Source organism: Macaca nemestrina, chromosome 17, assembly GCF_043159975.1.
Source record: "Macaca nemestrina isolate mMacNem1 chromosome 17, mMacNem.hap1, whole genome shotgun sequence".
NCBI classification, from domain to species: domain Eukaryota; kingdom Metazoa; phylum Chordata; class Mammalia; order Primates; family Cercopithecidae; genus Macaca; species Macaca nemestrina.
The window spans coordinates 74,926,513-74,947,854 of NC_092141.1; the positions used below are offsets into that span (position 1 = coordinate 74,926,513).

A 21,342-nucleotide genomic window follows, 5' to 3' on the forward strand; every position below is an offset into this window, starting at 1 on the left:
TATGAAACATTCTAGAATATGAGATAGGCTATAGACTGTCATCTATAGAACTTTTCCCAAAGGGTTAATGTTTTGCAAATTTAAAACCATACATATTCAGAATTTATTCCAACTATAGTTTGGATATTAGTTTGTAGTTTCTTTTTTTTTCTTTGTGAGACAGAGTTTTGCTCTTCTTGCCCAGGCTGGAGTGCAATGGCACCATCTTGCCTCACCGCAACCTCCGCCTCCCGGGTTCAAGCGATTCTCCTGCCTCAGCCTCCGGAGTAGCTGGGATAACAGGCATGCGCCACCACCCTGGCTAATTTTGTATTTTTAGTGGAGACGGGGTTTCTCCATGTTGGTCAGGCTGGTCTTGAACTTCCGACCTCAGGTGATCCACTTGTCTCAACCTCCCAAAGTGCTGGGATTACAGGCGTGAGCCATCGCACCTGGCCTAGTTTGTAGTTTCAAATAAAAATTATATGTGAAGAGCTTGAAAAGAATGTTGTATAATTATTAAGACTGCACAATTAAATGGTACCTAACCTCCCAAGTAAATGGAAGAACCATTTTTATATTCTGAGAAATAGCAGATTTCTAATATAAAGCAGGTGCAGATTATCTTGAGAAAATTTTTCTAATGGATTGAGATTATACTGATTTACATTTAGAACATTAAAAATTATCACTTTTTACTTTAAAAAGAACTTGGATTTATCTTCCAGGTTTATAATGTCCCTAAACTACTCATTCAGTTACTTAACTATTTGGCTCAAGACAATATTTATCATTCAGCAGTAGCAGGGCAAAGACGATGTTGAAATCTGCTTTCATAAATGATTTTTTTCCAGATCAATAGCAGAGTAAAGGGAACTATTTTAATGTAAAACAAGTCATTGTTTTAAAGTTATGTTGTTTTCCTTTTTTAAAAAAAAAAATGGTTTGAATTAACTGCCTATGCTTCATTACCCTGCAATGCACTTCAACACATTAACACTGCAAGAAGAATATGTAATAAAAGAGAAGCTGCATCTTCAAATCCTTCTTGTCAAGTCTGAAGAGATACCAATCAACCAAACACCTCGCTAACAGTCATGAGACTGCTGTTTTAATTAGCTGGTGATATTTTTGACTAAGACTCTCAGATGATGAAATTGTTTTTCCTTGTATTGAACCAGCTTGGCCCAGACTAGCCTGTCCTGCAGTGACATGTATATTGAATACAAATCAGACAGCACAGCTTTAAATCTGTGTTGCAGCTCTCATTTCCAATTCGAGAACTGTACTATAATCATAAGCTTCTGGTGGATGAAAGGAAATCAGCTCTCTGAATATTAGCTAATGCCACATTTGCAAGTCCTGAAGAGATCTGTGCTGTTAAAAAAAAATAGATCATTTCACGTGAACCTATATATATGAATTGCTTTGTACTGCTCAACTGATAGAAGCAATGCCTGTGCTGGGATTAAACCCTTTTCATCATAAAACCTCATCTGGTTCGGAGTCCAAGTCCATCAAACCTTTTTCCTTTAAAGTCCCGCCTTTGGTTCCACATCAATTTATTCAAACCGCAGCTGGGTGGCTGAAAACGAAAGGACAGCATCATTTAAACCAACCATGTTCCCAACTTGAAAGAGGGGCTATAATTAAAAAAATGGGCATAAAAGAATGGAAATGGGATAATATTTTTTAATGGTAGTTCAAAGGCCGACAGATGTCAGAGCCTTTGAAGATGTCAGTACACTGAGTAAGAAGTTGCCATAAAAGAGCTTGCCGGAGAGGTGAAGCAGCTTTTTAATGGCTAAAAAAACCCTTGCAGACACATCCTTGTGTTTTTAATTTGTCAGAGTTTCTGCAGTATTTTCTGATTAATGACACACGATTATAACGGCATAGCAGGCATATTTTTATACTTGGTTAAATGAATAGTTTATTTTACATTCTTTTAGAACTAGATAAGAATAGGGACACTTTCCTAGGAAGTCCAAAACTATTCTGATTGATTCACATATTTATGCTAATTTTGTGGGACTGGCCCAATTCGGAATTACTATATGTTGCCAGCTTTTGTTCTTTAACAGTCTGTTTGCTAATAACATTACAGTTCACATGTGGTAGTTAAAATGCAATTCACTACAGTTTCATTCTTTTCATGTACATGGAACAGTATGTGCCTGAATAATTAATTTGTGCAGCAAGTCATGTCAAACCAAATTAATGTTTTAAGACATTCCTGAGCTCAATCTACACAACCGCGGGCTGCCATAGGGTTCAGAAGAGAAAAGGTTGCTTAGGGGGAAAAATGCAGCTGTAACTATAATATAACATTAATGCTTACTCAAAAAAAAGAGCTGGAATACTATGTGCAAAATGCTGGGGGACACTCTTCTAAGATTTGGGGGAGGGACTTAGAGTACTTCCAAACTATATGCCCTTCTAAATAGTTCTAACATGTCAATTTGATTTGTTCTGTGAAACTGCCCTCACAATATTCATGAATGTTAACCACAAGTCTCTAGTGAGTAGTAGCAAGAAAAAAAAAAAACAGGTTTCCCCACCAATGGATATGCCTGTAACTTATAATCATGATGAGGTGCAAGGGAGACAGAGTTCACGACTTTGAAGTCAGACATATTTGGGTTCACATCCTAGCCCTTGCACTTAAGAGCTGCATAGCTTGGGTCTGTCTTCCCACCTGTGAAAACTGAGACAATACATAAGTGCCTCCTCCTAGAAAGCATATGAAGGTGTCTAGCATGCAATAGTGTTCCTTTCTCAAACTACATGATATACAGAAAATTTAAAATTAGGTCACTTTCTGATTGAAAATGTTTATATGTCACAAAATCACATTTTAATAAGAATAACCATTCTTTTAAAAGTAGATGTTGCAATTTCCCGCTGTTTCAGGACCAATAGATTATAAGTACTGTCTCCATCCTTACGTTGTAATCTTATATAGCCATGACTAGTCAAACCTGTAAGCATACACCTGTTTGCGTCTGACATCTAACCTCCAGCCCAGTGCTGCAAGCACACCCATGGAGGCAGCTCAGCAAATGGGGTGCTAGGGCTCAGGCTGGGGTACAGGAGAGAGAGAACATTCTCATGCAAGATCAGGAAAGAGACCTAGGAAGCAGAGAGGTGGAGTAGGCAGTGCCCTCAACCCAGAGAGAGCAGATCTCACAGCAGGCAAGAGCCCTGCAGCCTGATCCTGAAGAAGCTGACCTGCCGTCCTCTCACCACCCCTCAGGTTTTCTCTGGAAACAGAAGCATCTTAGGGTTTACTTTTCTCAGGGAGGGGGTGTTTCGTCTTTCAGGTGTCTAGGTGACTATAGTTTTGGTATCACTAACCCTAGGAACAATTTCAAAGCAGGTAAAGTTTGCCTTAAGCATCTTCCTACCCTCTTGTTTGCACTTCCTTGTTTTTTTTTCTTGCCTTGCTCCAAACCCACCTCCAGAGGTCCAGTCTTCCAAAACCTCCCCCAGGGCATCCCACCAGGGGGTTATCTTCCGGCAATATCACTCTTCCTTCTCCCTTTACACTCTTTCCATCCATCAAAACTTCCATTGCTTGAGTGTAATGGATTTCAGCTTGATGAGAGCAATTTAATTAGAAATAATTTCACAATATGGGACGTACAATAGCTATTTTCCTGCCCAACTCAATGCTGTTCGGATCTTCCCTGTGCTATGAAGACTCCCCCGTTTCCTTCAGGCAATCAGTCTTCTGGCTTGGGGTACAGGGCATATAGCCTTTATCCTACTTATCATGCTGCATCCACTTGCTAAATTTTCTGCTAAGAACCCTTGCAGGGGAGGCCTTTGTCTTGTTTCTCTATACTTCCTCTTAGCGCAGTGACTGCTACACAAAGGTGTTCAACAAACAAACGAACAAAGAGATCAATGAAAGAAGATACAATTTCATCTTCAAAATGATCTTTTTTTTTTTTTTTACCATATATCGTTATTCATTTAAGTTTTAACACTGTTCAGAAATTATCTATGCAGGTATCCATTTTACTGTATATGTTGATCCATTTTGAATTTTTGAATGCATTCATGAGTTACTTATTCAAGGCAAATGCATTAAATTAAAATCAAGAAAAGGGCAAGCAACAGAGAGAATGTTACTCAGCCCGAACAAATTCTACTTAGAGATACTTCAAGCAATGTAACGGGCAGATTCCAGGCACAGTGAAGTATGTGGGGTAGCAGCTTTCTCACACTGAGCGACTCAGTCTCGGAACCTGGGCATTTTAGAGGAGCTTCCATGCAGCTTGTGGTCGGAAGCTCCTTATCTCCCATTAGCTGATCCAAGATATGTTCTCCCGCTGATCAGTTCCTCAAACTCTTGGTTCTTAGATAGGCCCAGGCAAAACTTACTCCTTTTTTCCCATCAGAATTGAGCTTGTGCTTCATTGGGTGATCCTGCCAGTTAATCCCTGCTTCCCTAGGTGAGGCGTGAAAGCTTTCTTAGTACCTAACTGGCAAAGTTCTCTGTGGACATGAAACCTTTCTGCTCAGGAGCAACCACAGGACTGGCGATGCGGGGCTGGTTGGGTGTGGTATTGATCCTCCCCTTATCACTAAACAAGCCCGGTTTACTGCTGCCTGAAAATCATGCCTGTGTCTGTCAGTAATGGCCTGAGTTGCTTCCTTCATCTGGATCTCGTTTTCTACCTCTAAAATGGACTCCCTGATCTCACAGCCCACAACCACTTCAGAATTAGGTGAGAAGCAGCCAGTGTTCATGGACTGCCGTTCATTTGGTGTAGTAGTCCATTTATGTTGTATAACCACAGTTCACAACTCAAGAAAATAAACTAATATTGACAGTTATTCAGAAGCATTTGCCCATTCCAAATTCTCACAATAATCCATGAGTTAGGTATTATTGTTACTTTTTTCCTGGCTCCTCAAATACCACTTTCTCATGGTTCCCTGCCTCTCTCTCAACTCACCTTCCCACTTTCTCAGTCTTCTTTTCCGGCTCTGTTTCCTTCACCTTCTCTTTAAGCAGTGTGTCTCTTCTTCTAATTCTCTTTCCCTCCGCAGGAGATCTCATCTTCACTGTTAGTATCCATTACCCTCCATGCTCATGATTCTTTAGTCTTATTTTTCAATAGAGATGGAGAGCTGTCTTTCGAAGTCAGTCCTATATTTCTACTTGCTTAAGTAGCATCAACACATAAATGTCCTACAGCATGTCAAACCATAACTCGTGGTCTGCTCTCTCTCACTCACTGCCACATCAACTTTCCCCAATGTCACGCCTTGGCTAAGGCCCTCATCATCTCTCACGAGGGTGACTCCAACTAGTCACCCAGGCTCCAGTCTCACTGCCTGCTAATTCTTAATCTTCTGCTTAAAATTCTGCAGTGACTTTCAACTGTTGACAATTACGGTCTCTAAACTTTTTTGGGACACTCCTATCATAAAATATACAGTGTGTGTATATATATACAAATTTGTAGCATTACTATATTAATATGTTAAATACATTATACAAATTTGTACAAAATAAGTATTTTTAAAGACAAAATTCGAACACACATTAACAGAAGTGCTGGGTTTTTTCTTCATATACCCTAGTGAACCCCACTTGGGAGAACACTGGTCTAAATAATTACTAAATGGGATAATAAGTGTAAGAAGTGGAATATTAGTGGAGGAATGGTAGAGGCATTGCAGATGGTGGCGCAGACAGTATAAACCACAAATTGGAGATCACTGGCCAAGGGGACCCAGTCCAGACTTCTCAACATGGTATGTGGTTTTCATATATTAATCATGCTACTCTTTCTGTTTATAATGCTTTTTCCATTCTAATTTGCATAGAACATTTCAGTCATTTTTTTAAAACTCAAAGCATCTGATGTCTACTCTAATGGAACCTTTTCTGATAACCTCCTCAGACCCGATGCCCCAACATCCCATAATTTCCATCTCTACTTTTCTTGGGATCAAAGTTTCTTTATGACTTTGTTGTACTTTGCTGTAACTCTAGCAGGCCTGAAGGGTGAGCATGCTAGAGGAGGCCACAGAATAGAACCTTCTATTTCCATACTCCCTCTGTCATTCTCAGAAAGATGCTGGCATTGTCACCAGTTACACACCTGGTTGGCAAGTAGGCATAGAGTCAATATTTCTAGACAGTAGAAATGGACCAAGACGGTATTAATCTCCTTACATACCAAAGGATGGTAAAGAACATTCCTTAAAGGGCCTGATTGAATCATCACAGCAATCAGGTGATATCATCAGCAAAGGGTGCCTTCACAACCACGTGTGAGGGAGGGGAGCTTGTTCTTATATCATCAGCAAAGGGTGCCTTCATAACCAAGTGCGAGGGAGGGGAGCTTGTTCTTCTGACCAGGGTTATCGTTACTGTGTCTCCTATTCCACACTGCCTTTGATGTGTGGTAAGATGCATCCTCTATGTTAAAGGAAGACATTCTTTACTCATATCTGTTGGTATGAATCATCGTATTCTTCATTTATGACAGATGCACAATGCCTGTTTCCCCATAGGCTGTAAGCTTGAGGGAAAAACCATTCCTTTTTTATATACTTAGGTTCTGGCATAGGTCCTGGCTCATAGTAGGAGCTCAATGAACACCACTAAATGAATGAATGGATGTCACAGGTGTGGAAAATGATGATCGGGGGTATTAAGGTAATTAGCTAATATGAACTTGGGTTTATAGAGCCAGTAAATGATAGAGACTGGCTATGAACCAGCATCTCTATCTTAATATTCAATAAGAAATTGGTAATTGCATCTAGGCCCATGCTTTAATTATTATCTATATGCCCAGTTCACATCTCTGGAATCTCAACCTGCATATCCAACTCGCTGTCTGACACACTTCCCTCTGGATGTTTAACATGCAGCTCACACTTAGCTTGGCAACAAAAGACCTCTTGCTTTTGCTTCTGTTCCCGGGCAATCTTCCTCGTATTTGACACCACCATCTACACAGCTGCTCAAACCAAAACTCCAGGAGTTACCCGTACTTCTTCTTCCCCTCATTCCCCACACCCAACCCACCTGCAAGTCCTGCTGCCTCACATACACATGTCATATAGGCATCTAGGACTGTTCGCAAACAGAGCGATCTATTAAAAACATGAATCAAATCATGTCACCTTACTGCTTAAAGCCTCTGTCTTCCCGTCACAGTTAAGATGCAATTCAAACTCTTCACCAGGGCTTAAAAAGCCTTGTGTCTGCTACTCCCCACCCTCTTTCTCACACCTGCTATGCTCATGCCAGACAGGTCTCCTTTCTCATTTCAAGAACACACAAAACTTATTTTCCTACAGGGTCTCTGCACCCATCGTTGCCTCCGTCTGGCTGGCTTCTCATCAGTCGGATCTTAAATGAGAAATCTATTCCTTGGAGAGGCGTTCTCTGATGGCCAGCTAACACAATCATCACTGTATCATCTCTCTCAACTTTAATTCTTCACCTACAAGTTATTGCTATGTGATATTCTCCTTGTTAATTTGGTTTCTGTCTTATCATGTCTTCCCCAATGCAACTCTAATTTCCTTTAGAGCAGAGTACTGGTCTATCTTGCACTGGGTACAGGAATACCCTTACTGCCATATAGGCCATGACCTGTACAACTCTGGGGCAACATTCACATAAACCAGGATGTGGAAGGCACCTCCTAAAGGTGTGCACACCCAGCTCTAGGGCCTGGCACAGGGTAGGCACTCCAAAAATCTTAATGAAATAAAGTTGGAAAAAGTTGATGTCATAGGGGAATTCTGCCTAATTTTTAGCCAGTAAACTTATACGGAAATAAATTTGATTTACATATTATCTGAAGGGTCATAATTATAAAATGTCCAAGTCACAGAGTTCAATTTTTTTCTATATCAATCTGCAACAATGAGATTTCAAAAAGCAATCAAAACAGTTAACAATAATTACAATTTTTCTTGAGAAGATATTCTCTACTACTCTTGTTCCTGAATTGAATAATTTTTTAAAGAAACACCAACATTATGGCAGTAGACGGTGATTTTTTTTTTATTGCTTGCCATAGAAATGGTTAGAGAGGTGACATCACAAGAGTGCATTTCCAAATTTTGCCCCAAGTCTGACACATCTATGCACAGTCCGGACTTTAACAGGGGAGCCTGGAACACACTGCAGCTCTTGAACTCATGGCATTTGTCTAATGACAACTTTGGCAGTAATTGGTGGATAATTGAAGAGCAAAACTTTTCAGCCCTCACACTCCACTTCTCTTGTTCCGCATGTCAGTGTCACTGTAACTGGAGCTACCATTTTAGCCAACAAGTGAGGATAACATTTACATTTCAAAAAATTAGCTTTTCAGGAAACATTTGGTGAACACATGCATTTTGTACATTAAATGACATCTTTGCAAATAACAAAATAAATAAGGTCCCACTTGACCCTAGGGATCTGGGGTTTGTTTTCTTAATAAATACTGACTTAAGGAGCAAACTTAAGATGAATGAATCACCAATTTAATTTTAACCTTTTTAAAGACCTGCAATTTTCAGGTCTTTCCACTGGAAAATTCCCTTGTTTTGAGACAGTGGGCCTGGCTGAACTACTGGATCTCTGTTCACTGAAAGCTTTTCTGCATCACAGAGCCACAATATCTGGTGAAAGGACACACATACTCCTCAAGACTAGTGCAGGATTACGACTGTCCCTACAAATGAGGGAAGAGACCCAGATCCAGGCCACATAATTCAGCATACTTCAATCTCTGAGGACACCATTGACTCATATTCAAATAGTACTAATACTTTCAGTATTACTTGACTAATACTTGACTTCATACCTAAGCAAAACAAATAAAAATAAACCAGAAAAATAACACACATTTTCAAACCCTGGAAGCCTAATTGTGTATTGTTTCTTTGTGATTTCTTACGATTTTTCCCAACCTCCCAGTACACAAATATCCAAAAGCACTCAAGAGATCAAGATGTAATTTAAAATAACTATTAAAACAAGTGAAAAAGTATAATTTTCCTTGAACTTTAATATTTGTTTCAACTAAAAAACATTATCTCAAGTTGCACACTAACCTACTGGTTCAATACTTGGGGGCTCAATTCAGTCCGTTTTTATTATCTAAAAGTTACTACTTAATGACTATTTATAAAATATTTTCTGTACACATATTACAGTAGTTTGAAAACAGACTATTATTTTCATACAATGCTGTGTTCTCTTCTCCAAATAGGCATTTAAGGTCTCCCTGACACCAATTTATGACATCTTTGCCATGAAAAAAGCTCAGGTGTTAAATATCTTTCATATCATGCAAGTAGGCATGATTCCAATTAGTCCTGAATGGAAGACAAAATGACAGTTTAATAAGCTTCAATTTGCCAGCTCTTTGAACATTTGGTGATATCACCATTTTGCCAATCATTTCTTGCACTTTGGCTTCAACCTCTCTGTCACAAAAAATTACCATAAATATACAAAAGCAGACATCAGCAATGTCTCTTACAGAAACAATTGAGTCAGAAATCCAAAAATAACTTGTCCAAGACATTAAGGAAGAAGAGCTATTCATCCAATACTTTCTCAAGAGATAATTTCTGCCAATATTCCTAGTAATTTCATCGAGGCCTCAGTGAAAAGGAGAAGGAAGAGTAATATGCTAAAAATAACTCAAGGCATATTTCCTTATGTCAATGGAAATGACATTCTGCATGTAGAATAATGCTTTATCTCTGGAGTATTTATTTTAAAAAAGAATTCATCTTAAAAGTTTTTACTTTGAACAAAATAGCTCTAGGATGAAGCTAACATTGCATCAACATAAATTGTTTTTGAGGAGTCTAGAAGAAACACATTTTCTAATTATACCCTTGTATCAGTATGAAAAAATCTCCAGGTTTGAACTTCATAATCTTTGACCTCATTTCTAAGTGGCTTTTATTGGATTCTGTCATGCAAGAGGATCCTCATTCAGGTTCCTTTAGGAAAAAAATACTAACAAACATTGAACTCTGAGAGTTAAAAATTCATTCTATAAATGAATGGATCATATGTAATATTCCAAATTAGTATGTGAATATAACAAATATCCACAGATCATAAACCATTCAGGAAAAAACATACCTTACCACTACTAAATGCAAATTCCTATGCTGTTTTTATCAAGACTGGTAGGCCTCATTGACCCAAAAACTTGGTGGATTCTTTTTTTTTTTTTTTGAGACAGAGTCTCACTCTGTCGCCCAGGCTGGAGTGCAGTGGCCGGATCTCAGCTCACTACAAGCTCCGCCTCCCGGGTTTACGCCATTCTCCTGCCTCAGCCTCCCGAGTAGCTGGGACTACAGGCACCCGTCACCTCGCCCGGCTAGTTTTTTGTATTTTTTAGTAGAGACGGGGTTTCACCGTGTTAGCCAGGATGGCCTCGATCTCCTGACCTCGTGATCCACCCGTCTCGGCCTCCCAAAGTGCTGGGATTACAGGCATGAGCCACCGCGCCCGGCCCGGTGGATTCTTACTCTGGGTACTCCTTCTTATTTCAGTAATAATGTGAAACCAAAAGTGAACCCATTTCAAAAATGTACTCACTCTTCTATTCTACAAATTCTGAAACTTGTTGGAAGAAACTATATTCCAAAGAAAATATTAAGAATTGTATATCTCTTTAGAGCTTAATTTACCTCAAAAGAAAGACATAGTCATGGCTTGTGGCCTTGGAGAAACAGTGAAACTACTGGCTAATACTTGATTTGGATATACATAGTTTGAGTTATGAGTATCAGTATTTTAAATCTAGTAAGGTAGTGACAATCCAAAATTAGGAATATAATGGATTTATGCAGAATAAATAAAATTCAGAGACAATATGCTCATACACTAGCAGGCATATGGAGTAGAGGACTTTGCTATGAGTTCCAGTACACTAACGCTTAGTTACATAACCTTGGGCAATTTATTTGTGCTTTCTGAATCTTTCCTCATTGGTAAAATGAAAATACATATAGTCATCTTCTGACCCAGGTAAGAAGATGAAAACAGAGTTTCCAGATAGGAAATGCCATCCTCATAAGGTATTAAAGGGTCATATGAGAGAATGCAATGCAAAGGACCCAGCAGAGGGCTTGGCACATGGAAAGCACACCATAAATTGTTGTTGTTGTTGTTGTTGTTGTTGTTGCTGTTGCTACCGCTGCTGTTAAACACATACAAACATTAAAAACTCAGTGTTGTTGGAGGAGCTACTCCTTACTCAAACTGGAATTCAAGCAGCATTACTCAAGCATTATTATGACTTTGGAGCAATATCAAATATGGCAAATCGCTGAAAGAAATGCAAACTGCTATGAGAAGCTCAGCAGGGAAGCAGAGTACCAGTGTCTCTCTCCCATGCCAGGCAAAGATTCCTATATAACCCTGTTCCTTTTTTGCCATGTCCAAGTCTCTCCAAAAATCTAAACTCTTTCTTGGAGGAAACTGTGAGAGAAAGAGCACTAAATTCAGATTAAGAAGACCTGGTTTGCTAGTTCCGTGACCTTAGGCAAGAGATTGTCCTTGAATCATAGGTTTCTTATCTGTAAATGGAATACAGTTGGAGGTGGTGATCTCTTTAGATTACCTAATCTGACTCTACTACTGCTAGATGCTTAGACACCTGATATAACTAAAAGCTTCACGTCTGGCAGAACATATGGTATACAATGACTTGTGGTCTCTTGCAACCCTCCCAGTTCACACCACTGCAGTGATCATATTTTACTCCCTATTTAAAATCTCTTCCATATTTAATTACCTCTTCTTCAAGAACAACTTTAATATTTCTAAAGAAATCCGTTAAATATAATGAGAACAAAAGACAGATTTTTAAAGCAATCATTATTAGTTGACACAAAGTTACTAATTCAAATGGAATACTTTATGTTATTATTTAGAAGGTTTGTCTTTAAAAGAAATGCTCCCTATCTAAAAGTGGACCAAATACCACAGAATGTGGTTTCCATGGTAACTGCCACATTTAAAAAATATGCACAGGACTAAAGATACACTGTATCTTCTACAAATGGATCATTCTTTGAAAAATCATTTTTCTTGCCTCAGCTTGTATTTTTTGCTTTTTAAACAATATAATTTTATCCACGATGAGAAGAAAGTTAAATTATTTGTAACAGTTTAATCACAAGTATATATACACTAGTTTTATGTCTTCAGGATGAAAACAATTATAGAATTTTAGAATTATAATGGAAAAAGAAAGCTGGTGACCTACACAAAATGTAAGCTTTACTTAAAATGGCATTTTCCTATATTTTCTGCTAACTAAATACTTAAGAAATATTATTCTTTCACATATTAATTTGCATAGTAATATATAAATAATGCAAATGTATTATTAAATTCACATGTAATACTAATAGACACAATATTATTGCATACTAATGAAACACGATCTTCACATCAGTGCATCCAAGCCAAAATATGCTGAGAATTTTTGCCCCCACTATTTGGAAAATTCTGTATGACCTATGCTTTTGGTGTCAGTAAAACAGTATTTCCCCCGCAGGCTTTTTTAAATGGCCTAGTTATGAAAAACTCTATCAATATTTTGAATATATACAGAAAGTTCCTGGGCTATCTTAAATACAGCACTTAGATAATACGATAAAACTTCATCTAAAGAAAATAGAGAATTGTAATGTGTGGTTTTACCAGGAGTCCACCAAAAATATCTTATTTTCTTTTTACAAAATTAAAGTGAAATGATAACTTTTCCCACCAACCTTCTAATGCCTGATGTTAAACTTTGTACATTGCAGTAAAGCCCACTCAGTACTTAAAACACGCTCTGTCCTCTCTAATACAAATAACTCAGTTCATCAGGGGATGAGTAGCACAGCTTGGTGTGTACACAGCTGGAACACCAGGCCACCACTCTGATGTGACTATGTGTGTCACCAGGGAGATGAGGGGAACAAAAAACAGGGTTACATTAACAGCAACAGCCTCATTAGGCTGGGGGAAAAACAGAGTTTACATAGCTTGGTTTTTCCAAGCAATCACTCCAGTTTGATCCGAAGAAACAAAAATATATACTACCTCAGGACCAAGCAAATGTCATTAATGAATAAAATATCAGAGATGAAGTACTATTTTGGTTATGCAGGTAGGATATGAATCATTTTAATACAGGTGTAAGTATCTTTTACTCTTGGAATGAATTACCATTTGATTTTATAATCTCTTTTTATAGTTTTTCATAATAAATTCAGAGAACAAGAAAATAAGATATAAGAAAGAGATAGTAACACACTTGGAAATTAATATTAGGCATTAACTCCTAAATAATTTCTAATCTCAACTATGTTTGTAATTTCTACTTCCTAAAGACACTTTGTAAGCATCCCTGGCACAGTAGTAAAACAACTACGCTAGAATTTGCTAGGCTGTGACTTAAAATATACTTTCTTATGATTCATAGTATCTACAAAATTGTATTTCTTAAAGCACTTTGTTTTTTGATTTGAGAATAATAATATTCTCAATAAATTAAAATGAAATTTTGGCACATTAAAATAAAATCTGGCAATTACATTTTATGAAAGTACTAAAGAATCTAAAGTTTCCCCACCAGATTTTCTTTCCAACGTTTTAACATATGGAAAATATCATCAGTTATATTGGTCAATGTCCTTTAAATTAAGTCTAATGGCATAAATTTTTCTCAGAACTGAGAACTAGAAAGAAAAGAACCACTATGATTTTTTTCATTACATAATTAGGATTATACAATTCACCATGTTACCCTCTTTGCTGTGGCTTCCAGGCAAGTGCAGAGCTAAAATTTCCACTTAACTGTAATATTTTTTCTTCGGTATAGATTTTCTAATGTGGTTAATATAATTTATTGCTGAATTCTTATTTTCATTTATTTTAAGTGTATGTTTATTATAAAATGCTGCTTTAGATCCTTTTGACAGTAGCTGGCATATAAAAAAAATTAAAATGTTTTCACTAGAAAAATGCTACCAAAGACCAAAAGCCATGTATAACAAGAATGTTCAGACTGTACGTATTGTTACATTCACCTTCAAGTAACCTTTAAAGAATGACAGCCAGTGTTCAAGCCCCTGAATGCAGGCACACACTCAGTTTATAAATGGAGATTTTTCTCTTAGGCCCAAATTTGCAAATGCATGGAAAATCAGGTAATGCAATTGAGATACGATTTTTAAAATTAAAATTGTCCTGTCAATATCTTTCTAGGAAAACTTTTTTCCAAGTAGAAGATAATTACTACAAATTCTGCATTTTGGAATCAGTGATAGGTTCAGCTCTTAATGTGAATCATATGCCAAAATCAAGATAATCTGCCCATTTATTATGTAAAAATTGTTCATATTAGATTTATGATTCTCAGTGTAGGGAACTGAGAAAGGCATTTAGATGCCAATGTTTTGCAAGACCCACTGTACTATATGCAAATGCTAAATTCAATATATTTCTCAGATATGGCTGATGACCTTCTGCAAGGTTGCTGCATTTAATGTGCATGATACTGATGGTGATGCACAATGGTTGCTGGTTACCCCAGGTGCCTGAATGTCCCTACTGCAACAGGTCACATAGCGGTCCTAAGATGGTGACGCCACCTCTGGGGAGGATCACAAAGGTTCTATGCAACAGTCTCTACAGGAGTCACACACACCACTTACTGTGGCAACAAACGTAAAACATCAAACAACCTCTAAATGGTTCAGGGCCCTAAAAGGACAAGTAAGGGATCAAGGAACCTATGCTCTATTTTTCCTCTAATTCAACAGGATAAACTATAGAAATTCTTTCATTATATTATAGTTCAAAAGCAAAATGAGAATTACATGTAGAACTTTCATGTTAGAAGAAGCTATTATATTTATAAATTTTCTTCATATTAAAATATGATTGAATCAATGAGATCATTCTCCAAACTAATTTCAATAAGAGAGACCTGGTAAATGAGAAATGTTTGACAGTGAGGTTATGAATTTCTACAAGTCTTGATTTCTACTGGTCTGAATGCTTTTTCTTAAACATATGACCTTAGATAGATACCAGATTGAACATCTTGTATGATGGCGGTAAAATTTAGTATGCACATTAGCAAATTTAAGTACCATAATATAATATATCTTGCCATTGAAAATCAAAGTACTATAACAAAAATATAATATACACATAAAATAATTAGCTAACTGAACCAAATAAAATGAGGAGACTAGTTCATTGTCCTTGGTGCATTTCTATATCTTACCATTGCTCTTTAAAACAGAAATTATTAGAATAACAATTAACCTATAATAATTATAAAACATACTCACCAAAAGGAAGTCCCTAGTTGGAATGATTCACCTTAAGGTTGGTAACTATACTTTATAATAATGATTTTCTAATCAGCATACAACGTACTACATATTTGGAAGAAGTCAAAAATAGATTTTAAGGAAACTGTACTCAGTTAAGAATCTGGTGGAAGGGAAGCAGCAAACAAAGCCATAGATTTCAAAATAGATATTTCACTGGTCCTCTTTTGGTTAAGTATTTCAAATAGTCCTTTTTACAAAATGGCCTCCATTGCTAAGCTAGAATAGCCACACATTAACTGAAAATCAAATCTCTCTGGAATTAAAATTTAAAAAATTATACAATCTAATATTTAATATGTCTGTTCTGCATCAAACTACAACACAGTGATTTGAAAAAGATCTTCTATTTTGAAAATTATATGCCTACTTTGTTTTCTTGAAATTTGTGAATGAATTTAGAACTTAAAAGGTATTATACATTACATTATTTAGACCACAACCATGAAGAGATAGATTTTGAAAATTTAAGACTTACCTGAAGGAAACTTTGAATTAATATCCTCAATAAATAACCAAAGATAAATACAAATTATGAGTATTTTAGTACACATGATAAGATTTTTTTTAAATATAGCTCATTGCTAAAAGTTTTAGAAATTGTATTCTCTAAGAACGACTAAGTACAACATACACAAAATTATTTTCCTTTTGAGCAAGAATGCATTTAGCCTGTTTCCATTGCTTACTGGCATTCCCTTGACAGCAATTCCAATTAGTAAAACGTTCCAAGAAAGACATGAAATATGAGAAATATAATCTTAAACTACAGCATTTGAGGAGGTCATATAGTCCTCATACTTAATGTTTCAATAGGAAGAAATTCAATTAATAGCCTCATTGTACTATCCCTGTGGCTTTATTATACGTAATAGTACTAAAATTTCCCTTTTGTTATGATTGGATGAACCGCACCCTATATGGCAGATACGACTCATGCAAAATCACAAAGGTTCCCTCTAAATTTGGCCTCCACTTGTATCGGCTTCCCATAACAGCCCCCAAATAATAGGAAGTTATGTAAATTAGTGTATTTTATTTTATCCATTATACAATTATACCACGCAAACAAATCCTACACTGACTCAGAACCCATATCTCTTGCCATGGGAAAACAATGGTAAGGTTTAACATCATATTTGAAAGACAATATGAACTAGAAAATATTCCTAATAAATTGAGTCAAAACACCAGCATATATTTCATAAAGGCTCTAATGAGGTTGGTGGCAAAATATAATACACGATGATTTAACAGGAACCACCTGAGTATTCTGGTACCATGGGCACTACAATGACTACCTTTTTAGGCAGCAAACCACCGTAAAACAAGTTGAAAATAATTGTACTGTAAATGTTTATCATTGACAACAAAACCTGTGCTGAGTATATTCATATTGCATCAGTTATTCTCTGAAGATAGAAGACAACTCAAGGTCAAGTGAAAAATAACCAATAACTCCTATTCTTTGCCTTACCACCTCCCGCTGTCCACTCAAAAAAATTAACATCTTACTTAATTAGTAGTGTGTTTATGTTTAGATAATTATAGAATTGTTGAAAGACATAATATAACAGAAGGTTTGTTTTGTTTGAAAATTATATTATTTGGTGAGGAAGGATAACTAGAGGAAGAAGCTTGTGTGGTGTGGTTAGCATGGTTAGATTTCAATGGGAAAAGGGGTATTTAGACCTAGTATACAATATGTTTTTATTAGAAAAGAACATTATCTTTTTATTGTTATCAATTGCTCTTAAATTTTTCTTTAATACAATTTCACAGCAATCTCAAGAGGATACACTAAAGGCCCTTGATTATATATATTCTAAAGAATGTATTGTATCACAAAGATACACATCCAATAAGATTTCTTTTTTCATCTGAAATTTATAAAGATAATTTTCCATGCTGACAGTGCACATTTCATCCACAAGTTTGAGGAGTCAAATGCTACCACAGCTGGGGGTTATTCTGCCAAATGGCTTCCAACAGGGACTACAGAGATGTGGGCTAGGAGGCATGTGTGTGTGCAGGAAAAAGCAACAGACCTGATGGGAAATAGCCCTTCTCTGGAGTCATTTTTATCAATTACCATCTGAGTGATCTAATCAAATATAGTCTAATGAAAACAGCAACACTAGGAAGGAAAAGCAAATATTAAAACAGCTGCTTGATTACCTACAGAGATTAAAACAAAAAGCAAGGAGTGAGGCTGATATATTTCATAGGGATTTGCTAAGGCTGAAGGGAGGGGTAAGGGGCAGATACCTTAAAAAAAATCCATCATGAAAGGAACTGAGACAAGATTATAAAAAAGGGGGCCAAGTTATAGCGCGCCATGGGATTTTTAATCTGGCTACCTGTGGTTTCTGTAGTTAAGGCTTTATTCATCCCAAAACGGGGGGGTTGGGAGGAGAAAAACAAAAAAAAATCACATTTATATGTCAGTTTTGCAAATGATCAAACAGCGTGCATCAACAAGAATAAGAAGAAAACATTAAACGCTGATGACTTTTTAAAAACAGATACCCGTTTCATCAAATATTATTGATAATTACCTGTGCATCTCGTTTCTTGAACTCCTGAATTTGATCTTCGTGCTCCATATTGGCAGCGCGAAGCTGTTTTTCCAGGTTTTCAATTTCCCGTTCATGGTCTCGGACTAGGCTATCCTTCTCTGCGTTATGCTGCTGTAATAGGTGCGTCTTCTCCTGTTCATGCTCCAGCTTCAGCTCTACTATCTGATTGGACAATGAGGAGGACAGTTCATCAACAGAACATCCTTGTCGTCATGACAACTCATGTACAGCTTAATTTTTCTCTAATTTGTCCAAGTTGAAAATTTTTATTTTTGCATCATTATTACCTCACCCTTGAAATACTCTCATTTGTTGGGGTGGTGGTTATACAAACCTCCTAATCAAAATAGTTGGGCATATTCAGTAAATCCTTCTGCAATCTGTTGACACAAATGTCTGAATATTGAAAAAAATTATCTCGAATGCTAGTCACTTCCTCCCCAAGAATTCGGGTATTACTGATCAGCAATGGTTATAAATGGTTAATAGTCAGTACGCTTTGCTTTTTGCTTAAATATACACATGTAAAAAGCAGCAATTAAATCGATCAGCTTTCTTCATGATTTACAAATAAAAGATCGGATCTAAATACGCATCTGGATTCTTGTATATACAGTTGTCTTTTAAAAAATAAAATGATAAATTTCAAAGCTCCATTATCTCGTTGTCAGCTACGGTATACCAACATAAACAGATGTTATGTGTTCCAGAAGGGCACCTGCTGTGCTGCAAGCTTGCGCCATGATTTCATAAAGAGCATTCTATTCTCAGGATCCTTTCCCAGTCCACTCCACACTGGAGACTGTGACCTTGGCCAGTCTTAGCCTCTCCCTGCTAGACTGAATGGCAGCCCGAGACCAAGGGCCTGGTTGCCGCAGCTTTGATACTAATCCTCCCAGACTGTGCACAATGGCACCCTACCTGGCCTGCAAACTATAGCCAGCCAGGCTGTCTTTGAAGCAGGTGATGAATAGGGGACGGCAGGAAGCCAGCTTCCCCAGTGAACTCCAGGCCACACAGCTGCTAAGAACAGTCACTTGGATTTTTCTTCAGTTTTGGTGGATTTCAGGGGGAAAAACTGCTGTTATCTAGAATATGTTGTGTTATTTTCGGCGTGAGAATCCATGTTCAAAAAAGCTAACAGTAGGAGCCTGCTCCAAATCGATCTTGTTTCGTGCAATGAATCACCAGACTACCTTATCTTAAAGCTATAGCATTCATTTCTCCAGGCATGCACACTGCACTAAATTTCAGAAGTTTTCTTTTTTAACTTTGAAATTCTTATCTGCTTATGACAAATCAAGAATCAAAACACAAACGAAATTTGCTTTAAAACATGGGTTTCAAAATGTTTTCTTAATGTGATTAAAGAGGAGCTGGTACCATTCCTTCTGAAACTATTCCAAACAACAGAAAAAGTGGGACTCCTCCGTAATTCATTTTATGAGGCCAGCATCATCCTGATACCAAAACCCAGCAGAGACACAACAAAAAAAGAAAATTTCAGGCCATTATCCCTGATGAACATCGATGCAAAAATCCTCAATAAAATACTGGCAAACCAAATAAAGCAGCACATCAAAAAGCTTATCCACCACAACCAAGTCGGCTTCATCCCCGGGATGCAAGGCTGGTTCAACATACACAAATCAATAAACGTAATCCATCATATAAACAGAACCAATCACAAAATACACATGATTATCTCAATAGATGCAGAAAAGGTCTTTGATAAAATTCAACATCCCTTCATGCTAAAAACTCTCAATAAACTAGGTATTGATGGAATGTATCTCAAAATAGTAAGAGCTATTTATGACAAACCCACAGCCAATATCATACTGAATGGGCAAAAGCTGGAAGTATTCCCTTTGAAAACCAGAACAAGACTCTCACTACTCCTATTCAATATGGTATTGGAAGTTCTGGCCAGGGCAATCAGGCAAGAGAAAGAAATAAAGGGATTCAAATAGAAAGAGAGAAAGTCACATTGTCTCTGTTTGCAGATGACATGACTGTATATTTGGAAAACCCCATTGTCTCAGTCCAAAATCTCCTTAAGCTGATAAGCAACTTCAGCAAAGTCTCAGCATACAAAATCAATATGCGAAAATCACAAGCATTCCTACATACCAATAATAGACAAACAGAGAGCCAAATCATGAGTGAATTCCCATTCACAATTGCTACAAAGAGAATAAAATACCTAGGAATACAACTTACAAGGGATGTGAAATACCTCCTCAAGGAGAACTACAAACCAGTGCTCAAGGAAATCAGAGAGAACACAAACAAATGGAAAAACATTCCATGCTCATGTATAGGAAGAATCAATATCGAGAAAATGGTCATACTGCCCAAAGTAATTTATAGATTCAATGCTATCCCCATCAAGCTACCATTGTCTTTCTTCACAGAATTACAAAAAACTAATTTAAATTTCATATGGAACCAAAAAAGAGTATATAGCCAAGATAATCCTGAGCAAAAAAAAAAAAAAAAAAAACAAAGCTGGAGGCATCATACTATCTGACTTCAAACTATACTACAAGGCTACAGTAACCAGAACAGCAAGGTACTGGTACCAAAACAGATATATAGACCAATGGAACAGAACAGAGGCCTCAGAAATAATGCCACACATCTACAACCATCTAATCTTTGACAAACCTGACAAAAACAAGCAATGGGGAAAGGATTCCCTATTTAATAAACGATGCTGGGAAAACTGGCTAGCCATATACAGAAAAATGAAACTGGACCCCTTCCTTACACCTTATACAAAAATTAACTCAAGATGGATTAAAGACTTAAATGTAAGACCTAAAACCATAAAAATCCTAGAAGAAAACCTAGGCAATACCATTCAGGACAGAGGCATGGGCAAAGACTTCATGACTAAAACACCAAAAGCAACAGCAACAAAAGTCAAAATTGACAAATAGGATCTAATTAAACCAAAGAGCTTCCACGCAGCAAAAGAAACTATCATCAGAGTGAACAGGCAACATACAGAATGAGAGAAAAGTTTTGCAATCTATCCATCTGACAAAGAGTTAATATCCAGAATCTACAAAGAACTTAGACAAATTTACAAGAAAAAAATAACCCCATTAAATAGTGGATGAAGGATATGAACAGACACTTCTCAAAAGAATACATGTATACAGACAACAAACATATGAAAAAAAACTCATGATCACTAGTCATTAGAGAAATGCAATCAAAACCACAATGAGATACCATCTCACACCAGTTAGAATGGCGATCACAAAAAGTTAGGAAACAACAGATGCTGGAGAGGATGTGGAGAAACAGGAACACTTTTACACTGTTGGCAGGAATGTAAATTAGTTCAACCATGGTGAAAGACAGTGTGGCA

At 37.0% G+C, this 21,342-nt stretch overlaps 1 protein-coding gene across 14 annotated transcripts in view; it reads right to left on the minus strand.

The window, feature by feature from the left end:
• LOC105469025 (centrosomal protein 112) overlaps positions 1-21,342 on the minus strand; it is a 535,394-nt gene that overhangs the window by 251,967 nt on the left and 262,085 nt on the right. For all 14 annotated transcript variants that reach the window (XM_024788889.2, XM_071083480.1, XM_011719542.3 and 11 more), the window contains one exon: positions 17,940-18,122. In XM_024788889.2, coding sequence (XP_024644657.2) covers positions 17,940-18,122 — 183 coding nt within the window. The remainder of the gene's footprint in view (positions 1-17,939; positions 18,123-21,342) is intronic.